Below are 17,687 nucleotides of genomic sequence, written 5' to 3'. Positions count from 1 at the left end.
AATTTGAGTGGTGAGTTTATTTACATACAACTCTCCTTGGTCTAAGGAAAAATTAAAGCAGTTTGAAATAAATATGCAAGAAGAAAACAGAAATATATGATACAGGATAAAAAGTAGGAAAAATGTGACCAGGGGGAAGAAAGGAAGCAGAAGCCATTATAAACAATAGAAAGAGAATGGAGACAGTAAGCAAATAAAGGTAAATTTAAAAAATTTTTATTTAATATAGAAGTAATACATTATTGTACAAAACATTACTACAAAAGAATGAAAGTTCCTCTATTCCACCTGTTATCTGCCATCAGAATTTCTTATATACACATATAAATACCCTGTTTTCCAAAAATAAACACATAGGTTAATATTATTTTGCAACTTGCTTTTTTTCACTACTCAATAGTGCATCATGAACTCCTTCTGGTTCAGTATATTCACGACTGACTCGTGTTTAATAGCTGGATATGTCACTCAAGTTCAGTAACATGAATAGACTGTAATTTATATCCCTTTGCTGATGGACTTTACTATTACAAGTAATGCTGAAATGAACATCCTCTCATATATAACATAACTTTTATATTATATATATTCTCCATATATAATATACAAAATGCAAATTATACATATAATATATATACATTTACTTGCATTTGTGCAAATATTTCTGTAGCCTGACTCCTAGGTAAAAGGGAATGCCCTACCTTTCCACCTTTTCTGTATGAGAGATTTCTGACAATTTTACTCCTTAGCCAAGAAATGACTCCAGTTTCAAAATACGTTGAATGCATTCCGCTTTAAGAAGCACGTACTGTAGACTAGGATTTGGTGAACTTGAGGACTGAAAGGAATTCTTGGCCTGCTTGCCTGGAAAGTGCAGTGGTCCCTTGGAGACCTTTTGTTTTCATTATTTTCAAAATGTCTTCTAAAATAAAGATTAAAATAAAACGTTAATTTATTTAGTAAAGTGTGTATGATCACTAAACAGTTTAATAAGATGATAAATGCAGACTATTTACAAATTCTATTCATCTGAGAAAATAGCATATACCATGTAATTTCTAGTACAGTAAACTTGGATTTCAGACAGATGAGAGCACTCTGTATTTTCAAGGTGTTGCTGAGAATTCTAATCAGACTGAATGACTGTTTTGCAGTATGAGCCTACCCTGGACTCAACAGAAACATTACTTATACTTGTTATTACAGTAAATGATCCATTTTTTAGTTGCTTGCCTCTAACGCCTGCCCTATATCCTTGTGGATGAAAGACATCAACAAGGGTATGGGCAAACCACGTGGTGACACTGAAAAGTCATGGTAACTGAAGTAGCTTATTTCTTTTAGCAGTACTGAAAGAAGCAAAATCTTCCCTTTTCAAATAAGTAACACTAAAGAGACTAAACTAATAAAATGGAGTTACAAAAAATAAAAAACCCCAAAACCAACCAAACAAAAAAACCCCTAGTAATCATGACGTGATTTGAGGGGCTGAGAATATAATGTAGGAGATAAAAAGCAAGCCTGAGATGTACAGAAAAGAGAAGAAAGATTATGGTCAATTCAGTAATTTGAAAACCGAGACATAAAAATCAGTATCGGGAGATACCTTTCGTGGTAAAACTTCAGATGAACTAAAGAGCATATAGCAGAATCATCAAGGACACGAAGACTAGAAGATGGTGAGAAGGTTCACAGTAGTGAGGGTGAGGTGCGAGAAGAAGAAATTACAGATTTTGTATTTTAATATTAGTTTATAAATTAGGGGAAAAACTATTCCCCCCCCCTGAAAAAAGACAATAGTCTTTAAAAGCAGAAAAATATACCTCTTACAAATCTTTCTCATCTTTCAACATGAATGCTGTGTCTATATTAGCTGCTGTGAGTGAGTACATTCTTTAACTGTCCAGGTTACTTAATAAATTACAGTCTTTGACATAATTAACCTTTATTTTAGCAAAGTAAATGGGTGAAAAATCAACTGGTCTCTATTACCTGGGTTGTTTTCCTTAGTGGTAACTAGGAAGAACAGTCCTCTTGGTGAAAGAAGGTCTGGAGCCAGGGGAAAGAATCTGTTCATGACTTCACGACCGTTTCTGCCACCAGCCCACGCCGCCTCTATCCCGTGACTTCCTACCTGTGACCAATTAGACAGATTCTTCTGTTTTTACTTAAGTAACATTTAAAAAGCTGAATCTTTCTGGCAGGTAACATTCACCGCATAGATATATATTTTGCATTTTGCTGCTGATGAAGAGACGGTATGAAAGTTGAAGCTGAACCCCATTGTTTCCTAGCATGTGGACCCTGTGTAAGTTTGTAATCTGGGTGAACTGGTTTCCTCTCTTATCTGTGAAATTATAAAAATAACAAGTTTCATCTGTAAAATTAGGAAAGTGATAAAAAAACTATTTTTGTTCATTGTTAGAAATAAATGAGGACGTATATTTAAAGTTTAAGAACAGTGCCCTGCACGTATTAAGGACTTAATAATAGCTGTTACTACTAATACCATGTTTAAATTCTTGTACTTAATATAGAATAATTAGGAAGGAACTAGAAGGGAGAACTTGTATATAAGAGATCCACTTCCCAGAAACAAAGTTTCAAAATGTACCACGGCGTTTAGCTCTCTTCTAGATCCCTTGGAGCATGAATCACATAAACCTTTTTTAGGAGCCCATTTATTATATAAAGGTGCCCTGGAGCATTTTTCCCTATAATGATCTAACTATATAATAGAAATAGAACCCATGAGAGTTTATATAGTATTAAAAATCTTTAGATCCTTACCATTGTATATTGTTTTTAAAACTAAGGAAAACTTTGAAGAAATCACTCAAAAACTACTTAAACTCTAACACAATTATTTTCTTTCTAATCCCTTCAATAGTTTTTGTCCATATTTTAAATTATTTACATACAACTGTACATTCTGCTTTTATTCACTTATCATGGCATATATTTCCCCATTAAAAATAATTTATACCTATAACCATGTACATATATAATTTTACAAAAATGAGAAATATGTTCATATACCTGTTTAAAAAAAAAACTGTACTTTCCCCTTTTAGTATTTTGCTCATCTGTCACCACCCCAACCCCGATCTTCTACATAGACACACACACTGTTTTCCTTTTTCCTTTTTGTCTGTGTTTTACAAAGACAGGGTTCTATCTACATTCTTAGCTGTATCTCGCTTTTCTCACTCAACAATACCTTATGAAAAGCTCTTCATGTGATCAGGTATAGTTCTAACTCACTGTCTTAAGGGCTGCATAATATTTTATGGTGGAAAAATATCATATCTTATTTAGCTACTTATGGGCATTCAGTATGCTCATCTGCTTAATTTTTTGGTATCTAATTTAAATTATTCACGTATTTATCATAAGCTTCTCAATACAATTTTCCACAAAATTAATCCTATTAGGGAATTTATCAGTTTGTTTTTTGTCCAGACTTTTCTCCTGGAGACTTTTCTTCCCTACCATTCCTAGGATTCCCTTTTTCAGGGGCTCATGTCTTCCTCTTCCTTGGTATATTGGTGAAGCCTGTTCTCCGGATGTGTCATAGGGCAAAGTGATCTGTGGACAGAGTGCATGCTGACGATGGCCTTTGCCAAGCCTGTCTCTGGTCACTGTTTTAGTGTAGACCAGGAGCCCTCTGTGCTGGACCCTGTTTACATGTCTCCCCAGGGACGCTCAGCCAGGTATGGCAGCTTGCACTAGAGATGGCCCTCCAGGAAGACTGCCTGGCACCGATCACATTCTTACAGGCCACAGAGGGGAGGCTTCCATCGTCGGAGGAGGAGTCATGTTTGGTGGTCTGCTGGCTGCCTGCTACCTGGGCCTTGCTGTGCCAGCTCGTGATCCTTCACAGGTCACAGAGACGAACCCACATTACCTAACCTCAAGTTTAGGGATGTAATCGTAAGTAAAGCCACAACTTTTTATATGCACAGACTCCTATTATTTGTATGTCTCCTGGATCTAACCTCTAAGTCTCTTAACTTTCACCTTCACAATTTCCTTATTTTTATCTTCATGCTCTATGCACAGGAATATTTCATAAGGTTTCCAAACCACTGATTCAAGTCTTGACAGAAACTACATTCTCTTCTAATTCATTTCCTAATGTTTAACTGTAAGACATGTATTTTAGCTCCAGGAAATCTTTGCTGTGCTGCTCTCCAGCCAAATGTTCAGCTAGTAGAAATTATGACACTAGTTCTCGCTGTTAGAACTGTGACAAAGCCCACGGCACTGCCCACGCTCAGTCATCTATACATCCCGGCAGCCACCAGCAAGCACGTAGCTTAGCAGAAGGAATGTGGGAGAAAGGAAGCCCGTTCGTGTCACCACGGTCCCAGAGTCTACCCTTCACCCAGTGGTCTTCCCAGTAGCTTATCGACCTGATAAACCATGATTTACTTAGTTATTTTTCTTCTGTTACATATATACTTCATATTATTTGCCATCATAAATAAAGATGCAACATATTTTTGTGAATTAAAATTTTTATTCTATCATTGAATGATTTTTTTCTCAATGAGATCTCAATGACTAAGATTACTGGACTGAAACATCTTTGTCACTCCTGATTTTTACTCCCATAATGCTTTCCTAAAGAGTTTTATTAAGCTGCATTTCTCTCAACTGCTGTTCACCTTAGGACAATGACCTCCCTTCTCACATGAATTCATACCTCAGGGGAGCAACAGCTTCTCCTGGTAGTAACAGGAGCAACACGGACCTTTCCCATCTTGGCAGAGGTGACGGTAACGTTCATCCGCCTTGCCAGAGAGTGCTCATCAAAAAACTCAAAGGAAAGCTAACCCTAGTCCGTTATTAAACTTTGTCTGCTTTGACCACTCTCTCTTTAAATTGGGAAATGATTAATATGGTGTTTATGTCTTCATTATTGAAAATTTTACAATCATGTATTTCAAAGTTATTTCTTTTTCCTAACTGAAATGAGAACTGGTTCCCCACCCCCTACTTCCTGATACCTGTGAAAGGAAGAAACCTGAGACTTTCAGAAAGAATTCCGATGTGAATTTAAGACTGATTAGAAATCTTTGGTTTTATAAATTTGTTATTCATGATAAAGGATACACATATATGAATTTAAACACCATGGCCTGATCTGGATAGGATTTTAAAGAATGCATGGGGTCACAGTTTGTATTTCCATCAGTTTTAGGTTCCTTTCAAACGTCTACCAATAGAACCTAATTACTGACAATTATGAGTAAAATCAGAGCAGTTTGTGTTAATTAGCAGCTGATAACTGATGTCGTATGATGAAATATATTTGATTTTAGACAGAAAATAGCTGAAAATATTAGTAATTTAAATTTTGTCTTCTGTCTTACCTCTTCAGGTGGAGTCACCACATAGGGGGGATTAAACACCAGAAGATCAACTTTTTCCTTCAATCTTGGTAGCAAGCCTTTGACCTAAATGTTCAAAATAGTCTGAGTTTTAAGCTGGGCTCAGAATTCAATCAATCAATCATTAAAAATACTCTTGTTTTTAGGAAAAAAAGTATTAGAGGATCAAAACTTGTAGACAGAAATGGAGATACTTTTACATTTTCATTCAAATAAAAATTATATGCAATTACATAAAAATAAGGAAATTAAAACTACTTATCAGGATGAACATAAATGTTCAAGAAAACCTCTGCTCTTCAACAGCTCACATGTTTATTTACACTCTGGGCTCACTTTCAGAAGATAACATAAGGAGGCAAGCTCTCATATATTCTGCACAGACTTAAACACAACTTTAAAGTTACAGCTGCTAACTTAGATATTTATTTCCTATTACCAAAGGAAATATTTTACAAGATGACAGAAAATATATCTAAATGACAAAAATATCATAAGACGAGATTTTTTTTTGATTTCTATTTCTTTAGTTACTTGTAAATGTATTGACTGAAACAATTAGATATCAAAGAAAGAAAAGACTGAAAATGGTGGGAAGAGACAACAAAAACATCAGTTGTTTGGCATTTTATAAATCTTTCACGTGAGTACAAATCTCCGTGGAACAATATGAAATACGTCTTTTTAAAGAAAGTGCATGTAGGGCAAACTGCCATTTAAAGTATTCCTCTGACTGAATTAAATAACTAAGTTTTAAAAAGACTATGTCTGGCTATGTTATTCTATACCTTCACAGGCACAGTAAAGGAAAAACACTGTATCTGTATGAGTTCTCATCCCTAAAGCCATTTCCTTCAATTATTGCTTTACACTGACCCTTAGCCACGAATTCTGATCCTGTTTCTTGAGATGGAGTAACTGAAGTACCTCAACGCAGTGTCCACAGTGTTAGTTATTTTATTAACATTCCCACATTTTTTCCCATATGCGCACAGGTGTTTACTGGATATTTTTCTTTAAACAGACCTTTTTTGTTAAATAAATTTGCTATAAAGGGAGACTTACATTAGTACTGTAAATGAACAATCAGTATTACTTCCTGAAAACAGAAATGACCACAAGAATAAATGCAATATATATGAAAACATGTTATTGTCACAGTTACTGTTGCCAGTCTAAGAGTGACCCAGACTCGCTCTCTCTTGGTTAAAGGGGCATTTGTAGGTGTTTAAAAGGTGTTAAAGAACAGCACCAAGCTGAGACCTTCTCTTAGATGTAATCAAATGGCAGAAAGGGAATTCAAGAGGGAACAGCTTTTACATTATGTGATTCAAAATTAAAATACTCAGTAATACCATCTAAGTCTTGGGCATATCACTGAGCTACTTACGCTGTGAAAAACTGCCTTAGAATTTCCATTTTATCCAGGTTTCTAAAAGCAATCTCATCTGTATTAGCCTGTTAACTGTTAACTACGCAGTTCAAAGAGAACACATGAATAGCACCTTTGAAAAGAAGTTACTCTTCAAAGGTAACTGTCTTTCTTTACTCAATTAAAAGAGAAAAAAACATTTTAGGGGAAGTAATTCAGGTGTATCTTTGTCTGCAAGTAGAAAGATGATCAGTTAATTTGCTGTTCTATCTAGTAATAACACTGGAGCATGAGGAAGTACATTTGAAATAACCAAAAGCTTTATTTTCAATTCCATAAAGAAATTAAGTTTCCCAAATTGTAAAAAGAATTCAAAAATGTAATATTCTAGAAAATGTTGAGTAAGTAAATTAGAAAAGAATTTGCTTTGTAACTATTTACGATGGCCCTGAGGTACTATATACTAATACCATATCAGCACTGGATTCTAAATAAAGGAACAAATTGAAATTCAAAAAAACCGCCCGAATTTTGGAGTTAAAAAGAAAATGGATTTAAATAAGAAAGCCTCTGTGGACTGGATATAAAGTTTATCTTCAGGCATCCCTCACCCATCCATATCCAGCTCTTAGACAGTCTCACAGCCTGAGAATATACCCAAGAATTGGGAATTAAGCAAAGAAGGCCTCTGACAAGAAGTTTTAAATCCACACAGCAAAACATACTTTATTTGTATGAGAGGCACTGATCAGAGCCCCTTAACTCTTAGCTTAAATATAAGTCTAACTAAATTGACTGTTTGGTATTCTAGCACAAGGCACATGAAAAGAGAGAGGAAGCACTATCAGTGGGTATCAACGGGCGAAATACGACAACATAAAGCAAGTGAAAAGAAGACAAAGAGGAGAGAAATAAAAACTCAGAATCACTGCAGGCTACAGCTACTGAGTGTAAAGGTGGAAACACCTGAAAAAACCTTAGTCATTACCCCATGTAGTACAGAATAATAATTCATATTAATAACCCTGAATCAAAAAAAGGGAAATTTATGTTCACTGTTTTAAGGATGTAAGGAAATGCATAAGACATATTTGAAAAAGACTTTCTTCTAAACCTAAAAGTGAAATACAATAAAAGTACTACTTTGTAAGCAGTTAAATTCAGTTATCCAAAACAATGAATTTATTTTTTACGACAGTTGTGATAACCTATGTCCAGTGTTCTGAATATAAGAAATCTAAGAGTTCTGTAAACAGGTGGCAATGCCTATGCTCAAACTACATCTTCCTTCTTTCTTTGCCGCAAGTCAACATTCTGTATCATGGTCAACTTCACCCACAGAACGGATTCTGACAGCTTCAGAAGTGACTGCCACCAGTCATGTTCATCAGAAGATCTGGGCTTAAATTCTGGGTTTATCATTTTCTAAGTTATGCGACTTTCAAAAATGTGCCTCACCTGTTTCCACCTTTTATCAAAAATAGATATTCTGAATTTCTTCTATCTCTAAAGTTTTACTGTTATCAAAAACATATATTTATTACTAACGATGGACACATTAAAGAAACAACTTAAAAATTTAAAGAGCAAAATCACCACACTATCTTCATAAGTAAATCACCTAAGTACCTTTCTTGATAATCTAGTTTCTAATGGGAGTAATAACTTTTAGTGATATGTAAAGAATTTCTTCAATCTTTGGTTTAATTCCTTTTAAGCTGCTAAATCCTTTCTAAGTTTAAGAAGGAGAAAAGCTAAATATCCTTATTGGTATAAGAATAATAAAGGTCAAGAAGTACGGAAAGCACTTTATATTCCTTATGCCCTGAGCATGCTATTATGATTTTTGCTTATAAAAAGGCATTTCCCATTTAAAACTGAAAAAAAAAGTTCAAAATTATCCAAGTCTGACTAATATAATCTAAAATATTTTAAAAGCTGCAACTGAAAAACGTATGATGTGTCACTTAAAACGATGGTTCTGCAGTTGTCATTTGCTGTTTTTACCTGCCCAGGACTCATTCAGCCTTTCTTCTGATTACGTCTCCTTGACTTTCACTGGGGAAACTACATCCTCTCATTCTCAATCCAAGTGGTCTGGGTGGGGTTTATCCCAACCCAGCTGCTGGAGTGGCCCTGTGACTCAGGCCTAAGCCAATCATGTTCGTATTTCAATCCCCCTTGACCACAGTAAGAGACAGAGAGATAGTACATGACCGAAATTGATACAAATGGTACTCATTCTGGCGCTTTGCTAGAGCAACTGAACAGAAAGTGTTTCTCTCCCTGAGGGGTTTCTAAGAAATAAGATATGGACATGCAAACATCTTGTTCCTATGAAGGGAAAGACTGCCCAGGAATAGAGCCATTAGAGAGAAGTTCAGAGCTAAGAAAAAGATGCCTGTAACATCATTTGAGTTCCTGAAGCCAGCTGTGTCTGAAGCCATCTACTCTTATTATTTAAGCCAGTTTGATGGATTCTCTTCACTTCTGTCTGAAAGATATCTCATCTGTATAAGCCAATAGAAAGTTTTTTTTGAATTACGGAAAAGATGGATTATATTAGTCAAGAATTTATTTTGTTTAGTAGGTTAAAAGTTTATTAACTAATTAATCACCCAAGATTCCTTGACCTAAACCATCCTGACCTTAACTTACCTGAAAAGAAAATTAATCATTACAGTACTGGACAAGAAGACTAACAGCTTACCAAATCTGTAATTATTGGTTGAATGTGGACTTTGTTACAGCGTGCTGTCTCCAGAGTACACAGTGCTGCCTCAGGGTTGACATCCGTGCATCTATAAAAAGAAAAGAAAAAAAATTATATCCTATATCTATGGACAAAAATTCAAATAGCCCATTCCTTTTACATGAAGCAGATTTAGAAAAAACTTAGAATGCTTTAGTAATGGTGAATAAAAAAGAACCAAGATTTGTTATACTGATGGAAAAGACTGTTATATTGTTACAATGTTCAATAGTAGAATACACTTTCATGTACACATAGCTGAAGGAATTTATTAAATTATGAATCCAACAAAGGAATACTATGTAGCTACCAAAAATGAAATTAAAAAGGAAAATGCTCATGATACTAAATGATATTAAATGAAAAACATGGGAAATGAAAAAAAAAATGAAGGAAACACACTTGGACTATGTGTGGTAAAATTTATAGGTTATTTTTATTTTCTTCTTTTAATTTTCTATATTTTAAAATCTCCTAAAAAGAAATTTTAGTAACTTCCAATTTTTTCTGGTAATCAAATTATCTAAGATAATAACTTAGAGATGACCTAGAAGTATTATGCTGCTTCTATAATTCCATAGTATTATGGAACAGTTTTGAACATGAAGTTAATTTTTAGGGAAGCATAATTTGCAAACTGAGTCCTTGTTATATATACTTAAATAGACACTACTGGATACATGTTATCTACTTAGAAAAATGATTTCATCCAATCAGTCATATCCACAGTGAATCTCTTAGAGTAAGATATGGATGGAATTTGTATACTTACACTTACATGTACAAAACTTGAGGACCTATCCTAGAGGCTAGGAATGCAGATACCACTCCAGAACCTGACCCTACTTCAAGGCATATTTCTACCCTAGGAAACCAAAATAAAACAAATATTAATACAATAGCATTAAAATACACATCGCAGAAAATAACTCATGCTACTTTTAATGTCCATTTCTTCAGCAACATCTCTCACCTATAAATATATGGAAATACAAAATAAATTTATAATAAGCTATTTTCGGACAACCACTTTGTGCTCATTTACTGCAGAGCCCAAAACTGTCAAAATCTTGGGTGTGTAATTTAAGTCTGTAAAATAGTATTATAATAGATGGATTTCAGTTAATTTTACAAAACATTACATACAAGCTGTGGAATGTTAATTTAGGGTTGGAAATATTAATATGGAAGACATCAGCCCTTCCCACAAGGAACGCTAGTTTGGTACTCCCTAAAATGATAGGGTTAATATCATTACAGTATTTATTCATGAAAGACATTTTCCGTATCATTTTAAAGTAATTCATAAATCCATTAACATACCCCCGGGGAAGAAAAGTTCCCCCATTCTATTGATAACAGATTTAGAGCAGCAAAGAAGTTCCCTATTTGTACAGCTCTACACTGAATTGGGAATATACTTGAGCATCTTATCTTAGAATATTAAGAATACTCTTAAGAATGCTATTGAATATAATAAATTCTTGATCCTACCGTATTTGTCCTTGCCTATTATCTTATATGTACATCAAAGGCACTAATTATCCCCATTACAGAAATAGGTTTGATGGGACTTAGGGCCCTCTCTAGCAATTAACCTCCCAAACAACTACTCAAAAACAACAAACTCTAGGGCTTAGGGAACCATTCCACAAGCCTTTAATGTGCTCTAAGAAGGTCTGTTGAATCTTCCCAGGCAGCCTCTATTTGAAAATAACTATGATAGCCTCATGAATAATTAGAATTCCAAGACCAGAAATATCCAAGACTTTAAAACACAATCAGCTCCTTTTACAGCATACTTTGCAAGGCAATTTGTGCTTGTAAATTTTTCTCGGATATCTTGAGAATAAAAGACAAGTTATAAAACAGTACTGTTCCATTCTATATTCCAGTAAACACCCAAATTCCATCGTTTATAATGAAAAACAAGTTTAATAAAAGTTAGGGCATTTTATACATGGAAAAATCTGACCAAGAGGGATAAATAAACACAATACGGATTTTTGAAGTCTGACAGCTGTTTGCTTCATCCTGAGAAAATCCATTTCAAGGCTTGATCTTAAAATAAATCTAATTATCCTGACAGAGTAGATACTCATTCTTTTTACTAATTTAAAATTTATAGTAAGCACTTCAACAAGTCAACATTAATACTTACTAGGTGCTAGAATATATTCTACAGGTTTGCTAGCTGACTGTAACTTTAAATTTTTTACAATTAAAAATGAAAAATTCAGTACTAGTCACATTTCAAGTGCCCAGTAGCCACATGAGGCTAATGGCTGTTGCTAGACAGTTAAGTATGCTATTCGGTGGTTTAAAATACACTTCCCTACTCCAGTATTTCATAACCTCATTTTGTTTTCGTTCCCTTCCATTGCTAGAGGATGCTTTTATGTACTGAGTAAATTAAATGATGCCACGAGGTAATAATATTTACTAAAAACTGTATTATTAACAAGACGCAGTGTTTTCAGAGCGTCCTGGTTTTGAATGTTACAATTTCGCTGGCCTTAGGGGCATATATTTCCCTGATAAACAGCTGATAAGCGAAAGGTACAGCCTGCTGTGGTAAGGAGGCACGGAGCCCCCTGAAACAAAAACACCATTTCGGCAAAAGCAGATCCCTGGAACATGTTTTAAGTGTATCTACAGGAATATCGTCAGCTGCGGTGTGCTGGTGTCAACCAAGTGCCAAGAGGGCCGACACCGCCTCCTCTCGGGAGGGCTGCGCCACCGCTCCAGGATTCCCAAGACCTCTTCTGCGGGGACCCCCCCACCCTCCTCGCACCCCGTGAGTTCAGGCGCCGCCGCCTCCAGCGCGTCCAGCAACAAGAACGTGTCCTCCGCGGGCTCGTACACGTCGCTGAAGGCGCCGCGGCCCACATGCCCGTACAGTGGCGTGGGGAAACTGGGCGCCGCCATGTCTTTCTTCTCCGACCCACGCGCATGCGCCACAAGTGCGCATGCGTACATGCAAGGGCGCGGGCCCGGCAATGGGGGCGGGGCACGGGGGGGCGGAGAGTCGCCTCGCTTACAGTTTGCCGGTGGATGCCTTCGGAATTTCTGGTTAGATATTGTATAATCTGCAACTACTGACATTTGCTTTCTTCTTTAGAATATTAAGATTTATTTTATTTTATGGGATAGCACTGGGTAGAGGCATAGTCTCTTGTGTCTGAGGGTAATGTTTCTTTCCTTGTTCTACTTTAGAAGTTTTCTTCTATACGTAATTTGCAAAAGTTTGAACAAATACATATGGTTACTAAATTTTACCTTTTTTTTTCTTTTACAAATGCTGAACTATCAGCTTTGAGTTTTAAGATTAAGCTTTTTTTCCTCATTTCATTTTTTACTGTAGTGTATTACAAAAATTGTCTTACTGAGGTTAGGAATGTGCCCTTTTCATAAACCTCACTCGAAACAAGGTGATGCATTTTTCTTTTAATACACTGCTGAATTTGGAATGCTAATAATCTGGCTCTGTTTTGTATCAGGATTATGCTGTCCTTAGGTCACTGTTTCTGGAACATTTGGTAGAACTTACCTATAAAACTGGGCTTGGTGCCTTTTTTAGTGGGTAGTTCTCTGATGTTTTGGGGTACCTTCTGTAGGTTACTAGACTATTCAGTTACTTTTTGACTATTTTGACTATTCAGTTACTTTACTCATTCTTTTTGAGTTGATTTTTGAAATTTCTTTCCCAATAAAACATATTTACATCTAGTTTTTTAAATTTGACAAATAAAAACACAGAAAAGTACTTGGATAACGTTTTTAAAAATCTTAAATACCCACCACCCAGAATTGACAATTGTTAGTATACTCATGTTTCCTTAAAATAGTTTTAAAATATAAGAACCAAAATATTACAAATGAAATGGATGTTCTTTGTGTACTCACCTTCAGTTCAATTTTGTAATTCTCAATCCAAAGTATCTTCTCTTGTGGGCTTAGTATGCATCTAACCCATGTTTTTAAGCTTTTACATTCATATATTCATGAACAACATCTGATCTATTTATGTTTTCAAATTTATATAACTGGTAGTAGATTGGACATACTGTGTTTTCAATTTCTTTTTTTTTTTTTACTCAACATTATCTGAATTATTATGTAAAGTTAGTTTACTCCACTTAATTGCCATACAGTTTTTTTATTCTTTGAAAATATAAAACAATTCTATCTGGAATGGATAAATATCAACTGGTAAACATTTAGTTTTTTCCCGGTTTTCACTATTATGAACACTGTAATTAACTTTCTTAAACATGATTTTTCTGGTCTTTTACAGAAATTTCCTGGAATTCAACCTGGAGTAGATCAGCAGGGTTGTAATATATACACATTTTAAATTTTACTAGACATTTTCAAATTCCCAAATTTCTCCCCAAACTAATTTTATTTATTGATATTTCTGTCACCTCTTGGTGGCAGATTTTAATATTTAATTTAATATTGTTAAATTTATTTTTTGTTTATTTTAAATTAAATTGATCTAATTGCTAATTGAGATTAGGCATGTGTTCATATTTTCTTTATTTGAGTTTCTTCCTTTGTGAATTGTCTGTTCATTTTTGCTTAATTTTCCTTTTTTATTTTGTTTTATTTATTTATTTTGGGGGGAAGGTAATTAGGTTTATTTTGTTATTGGAGGTACTAGGGATTGAACCCAGGACCTCATGCCTGCTAAGCACATGCTGTACCCCTGAGCTATCCCCTCCCCTGTGTTTTTATTTTTATCAAAATTGGTAACATGCATAAGATAAATAATTGAACATGCTTATTATGAAGAAACAATCCACTCTAGCACCCCACACCCAACTTCTCATGTCTCATTTCCTAGGGGTGATCATTTTCAACTTTTAGCTGTTTCTTTGGCCATTTATTCCCATATCTCTATATACTAAGCTTATAATGATATTACTTAATTTCTCAACTTTAACATTATCTGTTGCATACCAATGGTAGCAGGTAACATTCTCATGATAGAAGAATTTAGTTTTCCTGCCTCAAATAAACAAATGTGATCGCCAGTTCCTTTCACCTCATCTTCTCAATATGATTGTCATGATTTTTTTTACATTATTCTATTTATATAAATGCTACTCAAAACAGATGTGTATTATACCAGTTACATTTGTTTTCCTGTGCAACTTTTTGCTTGTCCTTAAAGTTAGTAATTATCTAGTGTATTAGTTTCCTAGCCCTGTTATAGAAAATTACCACAAACTAAGTGGTTTAAAACAACGGCAGTTTATTCTTTCATAGCTCTGGAGGTTAGAAGTTCAAAGTCAGGGTGTTGGAAGGGCCATGCTCTCTATGGAGGCTCTAGAGAAGAATCCTTCCTTGCCTCTCACAACTGCTGGGGGTGACCAGCTATCCTTGGCCTTCCTTGGCTTGTGACAGCATAGCTCAGGTCTCTGCCTTGGTTTCCACATGGCCTTCTTTCCTGTGTGTCTTAATAGCTCTGTTTCTCTCCTTACTAGGACACCAGTCGTTAGATTTAGGGCCCTACCTATTCTGGTATGACCTCATTTTAACTTGATTCTATTTGCAAATAAGAACACATACATAGAGATAAGGGTGGTGGATGGTTTAGGTCTTCAGTATATCTTTTGAGGGAATACCATTCAACCCACAACACCTAGTAATAACTACTTTTTCATTTGCATAGTTTTCTACATATCACAATTCAGCCTCAAGTTCTCTTCTAATTGTTTACCCCTGCCTGCCCACCACCCCACCATCCCAATATATTTAAAGACATTGAGCAATCTGATTATTTCTATCTAATCTATTTAGGCACCAGACTTTGGGGTTCATTCCTTAGTTTTGCCCTTTCAACTTCATCCTCAAGCTAATCTTCCTTTTGATACCAAGAAGGTTGCCTCTTTACAGCTTCATATCACCAAATTCAGTGGAAGAATCTTTTTTTCCAGTTGCTTGCACAGAAATCCTATCATTTATTCTTTCTTACTGGCTCCGAATAGGTCATGTGCTAATGATTGAATCATCATGTGGCTGTGTGGAGGAAGTGATCTCTTCCCCCATTTCTTGGTACCCAAGGTGGGGCCTTACCACACCAGAGAGCCAGAATGGTCCGCCAGAGCAAAATCGTGCTGCTGTGGATGCTGGGCAAAAAATACAAAATGTCTACTAATTAGAAATTTTTATATATGTTTGGTAATTATTTTCCTTCAGTTTGTTATTGCATTTTGATTTTGTTTTCCAGTATATTTTGCTATACAGATATTTTAAAATATTTATTAAATCTATCTTTAAAGCTTCTGATTCTTGTAGTGTGCTTAGAAATGTCTTTCCTACTCTCTTTTCTTGAAAAGGAAGTTTATTTTCTGGTTTTAAAGTATAGACTTCACTATATTAATTGGATCTACCTTATTAATTAGGTCTTTAGATATTCTTGAATCTTATTTTGTATCTACTTGATTTTTATGGCCTGAATGAGGTTATTTAATGTTTATAATAAATATAATAAAAAGTCTTTTATTATTAGACTACTTTTGTCTACTTATATGTTTTTTGGTAGCTTTGGTTTTTGAATTTTCATTATATGCCAATTGGAGCCTTGATATTTATGATTGATACGTCTTAATTGAGGTCTTGCTTGCTTACTATGAAATGTCTCTTTGTCTTGCTTACCGTTTTTTGTTGTGAATTCAAAGTTGCTTAAAATTAAGAACACAACACTGCTATATTTTTGTTTCCATTTTCTTGCTATGCCTTTGTTCTTTTTTTCAGTGTCATTTTTTTACCCTTAAACTTGAAAAAAATTTTTTTTGCAGGGGCAGGTAATTAGGTTCATTTATTTATTTGGTTTTTCAGTGGAGGTACTGGGGCTTGAACCTCATGCATGCTAAGCGTGCACTCTACCACTTGTTCTATATACCCTCCCCCCCCTTAAACTTTGATACACACGTGCACACACATGCGCACTCACACACAAAAATGTTATTTTCTCACGATTCAGCTATTGATCAGCATCATATCCTTTCTTAATAAAGATAAACATCCTAACAGGCTTTCACTTCTGTTTCTCCTAATGTCTCCCAATTCTACTTCCCATGTTGAGATCGCCTGAGAATTTAGATGATACTCTTTGATTTTTTAAAAAACAGCAAACAGTGATTTTAATTTAACTATTTTACTGGCTCTCTGATCCACATATTTATAGTAGTCTGTGTTTTTCCTAGGACTCATACTTAGCTGGAATATATCCTCTGTTAATTATTTTTGATGGTACTATCCCAAATATCTTTATTTCACTCTTCAGCCTAAGAAGTAGTTAGTATGTATAAAGATTTCTAGACAGAATCATTTTTCCTTAGAATTTTGAAAATATTTCTCCAGTGTCTACCTAACATCCAGTGCTGCTGATGAGATGTAATGCCATCTTGAGTCTTACTCCTTTATAGAAAATTTAATTTGACCCTGGAAATGTTTATTTTTGGTTTTCTGAAAGACTCAAGGTAAGAGGAGCATATTCATATGTATATCTTTATGTGTGATCGTTTATTTTATTTGTCAGTTTGGCTGAGCCATCATTCCCAGAAATTTGGTCAAACTTTATTCTGGATGTTTCTTTGAAGGTGTTTTCAAATGAGATTTAACATTTAAATCAGTTCACTTAGAGTAAAGTAGATTGCTCTCCACAATGCGGATAGGCCTCATCCAATCCGCTGAAAGTCTGAATAAAATAAAAGACTGATCTCCCCAGAACAAGAGGGAATTCTGCACCAGATAACCTTTGAACTTGCACTGCCGCCATCAGTTCTTTCTGGGTCTCCAGCTTGCTGGACTGCCTTACAGATCTTGGGACTTCTTAACTTCCGTAATCACCCAAGCCAATTCCTTAACATAGAACTCTTCCTATATGTACACATCCTGGTTCTGTTTCTCTGGAGAACACTGACTGGTTTTTTGTTTTTGTTTTTGTTTTTTTAAATTTTTATCTTGTTGAATACTTGATAGACTCTTTCAATGTGATCAGTCTCTTTCATCGGTTCTGGGAAATCTATTTGTATGTTTTTCTTTGATTTTAACTCTCCTCATTCACTGTCCTTGGCTCCTGGAAATCCAGTCATATAGTTGGAGATACACCTAGATGTCTTCGGGTCTTTTTTGGGGGAGGGGGGGTCACTGT

The 17,687-nt window shown here is 35.1% G+C and overlaps 1 protein-coding gene across 1 annotated transcript; it reads right to left on the bottom strand.

The window, feature by feature from the left end:
* Positions 1-200: 200 nt before the first annotated feature.
* Positions 201-12,459, bottom strand: N6AMT1 (N-6 adenine-specific DNA methyltransferase 1). The gene is made up of 6 exons (XM_010977386.3): positions 12,315-12,459; positions 10,299-10,385; positions 9,479-9,569; positions 5,379-5,462; positions 1,993-2,134; positions 201-922 (listed from the first exon to the last, which is right to left on the bottom strand). The coding sequence occupies exons 1-6, from the start codon at positions 12,446-12,448 to the stop codon at positions 816-818; spliced, it is 645 nt and encodes a 214-aa protein (XP_010975688.1). The 5' UTR covers positions 12,449-12,459; the 3' UTR covers positions 201-815.
* Between the last annotated feature and the right edge of the window lie 5,228 nt (positions 12,460-17,687).

This window comes from Camelus dromedarius, chromosome 2 (assembly GCF_036321535.1).
Source record: "Camelus dromedarius isolate mCamDro1 chromosome 2, mCamDro1.pat, whole genome shotgun sequence".
NCBI classification, from domain to species: domain Eukaryota; kingdom Metazoa; phylum Chordata; class Mammalia; order Artiodactyla; family Camelidae; genus Camelus; species Camelus dromedarius.
The sequence above is the reverse complement of the archived record's forward strand: the minus strand, read 5'-3'. Positions and strand labels throughout refer to the sequence as shown.

Excerpts from the sequence above, each read along its gene's own strand:
- N6AMT1 (XM_010977386.3), bottom strand. The coding sequence starts at position 12,448 with ATGGCGGCGCCCAGTTTCCCCACGCCACTGTACGGGCATGTGGGCCGC. Across the intron at positions 10,386-12,314 it reads GCGGCGCCTGAACTCACGGG|GGTAGAAATATGCCTTGAAG; the intron begins GTGCGAGGAGGG and ends TTGGTTTCCTAG. Across the intron at positions 923-1,992 it reads CACTAAGGAAAACAACCCAG|AAGACATTTTGAAAATAATG; the intron begins GTAATAGAGACC and ends TCTTTATTTTAG.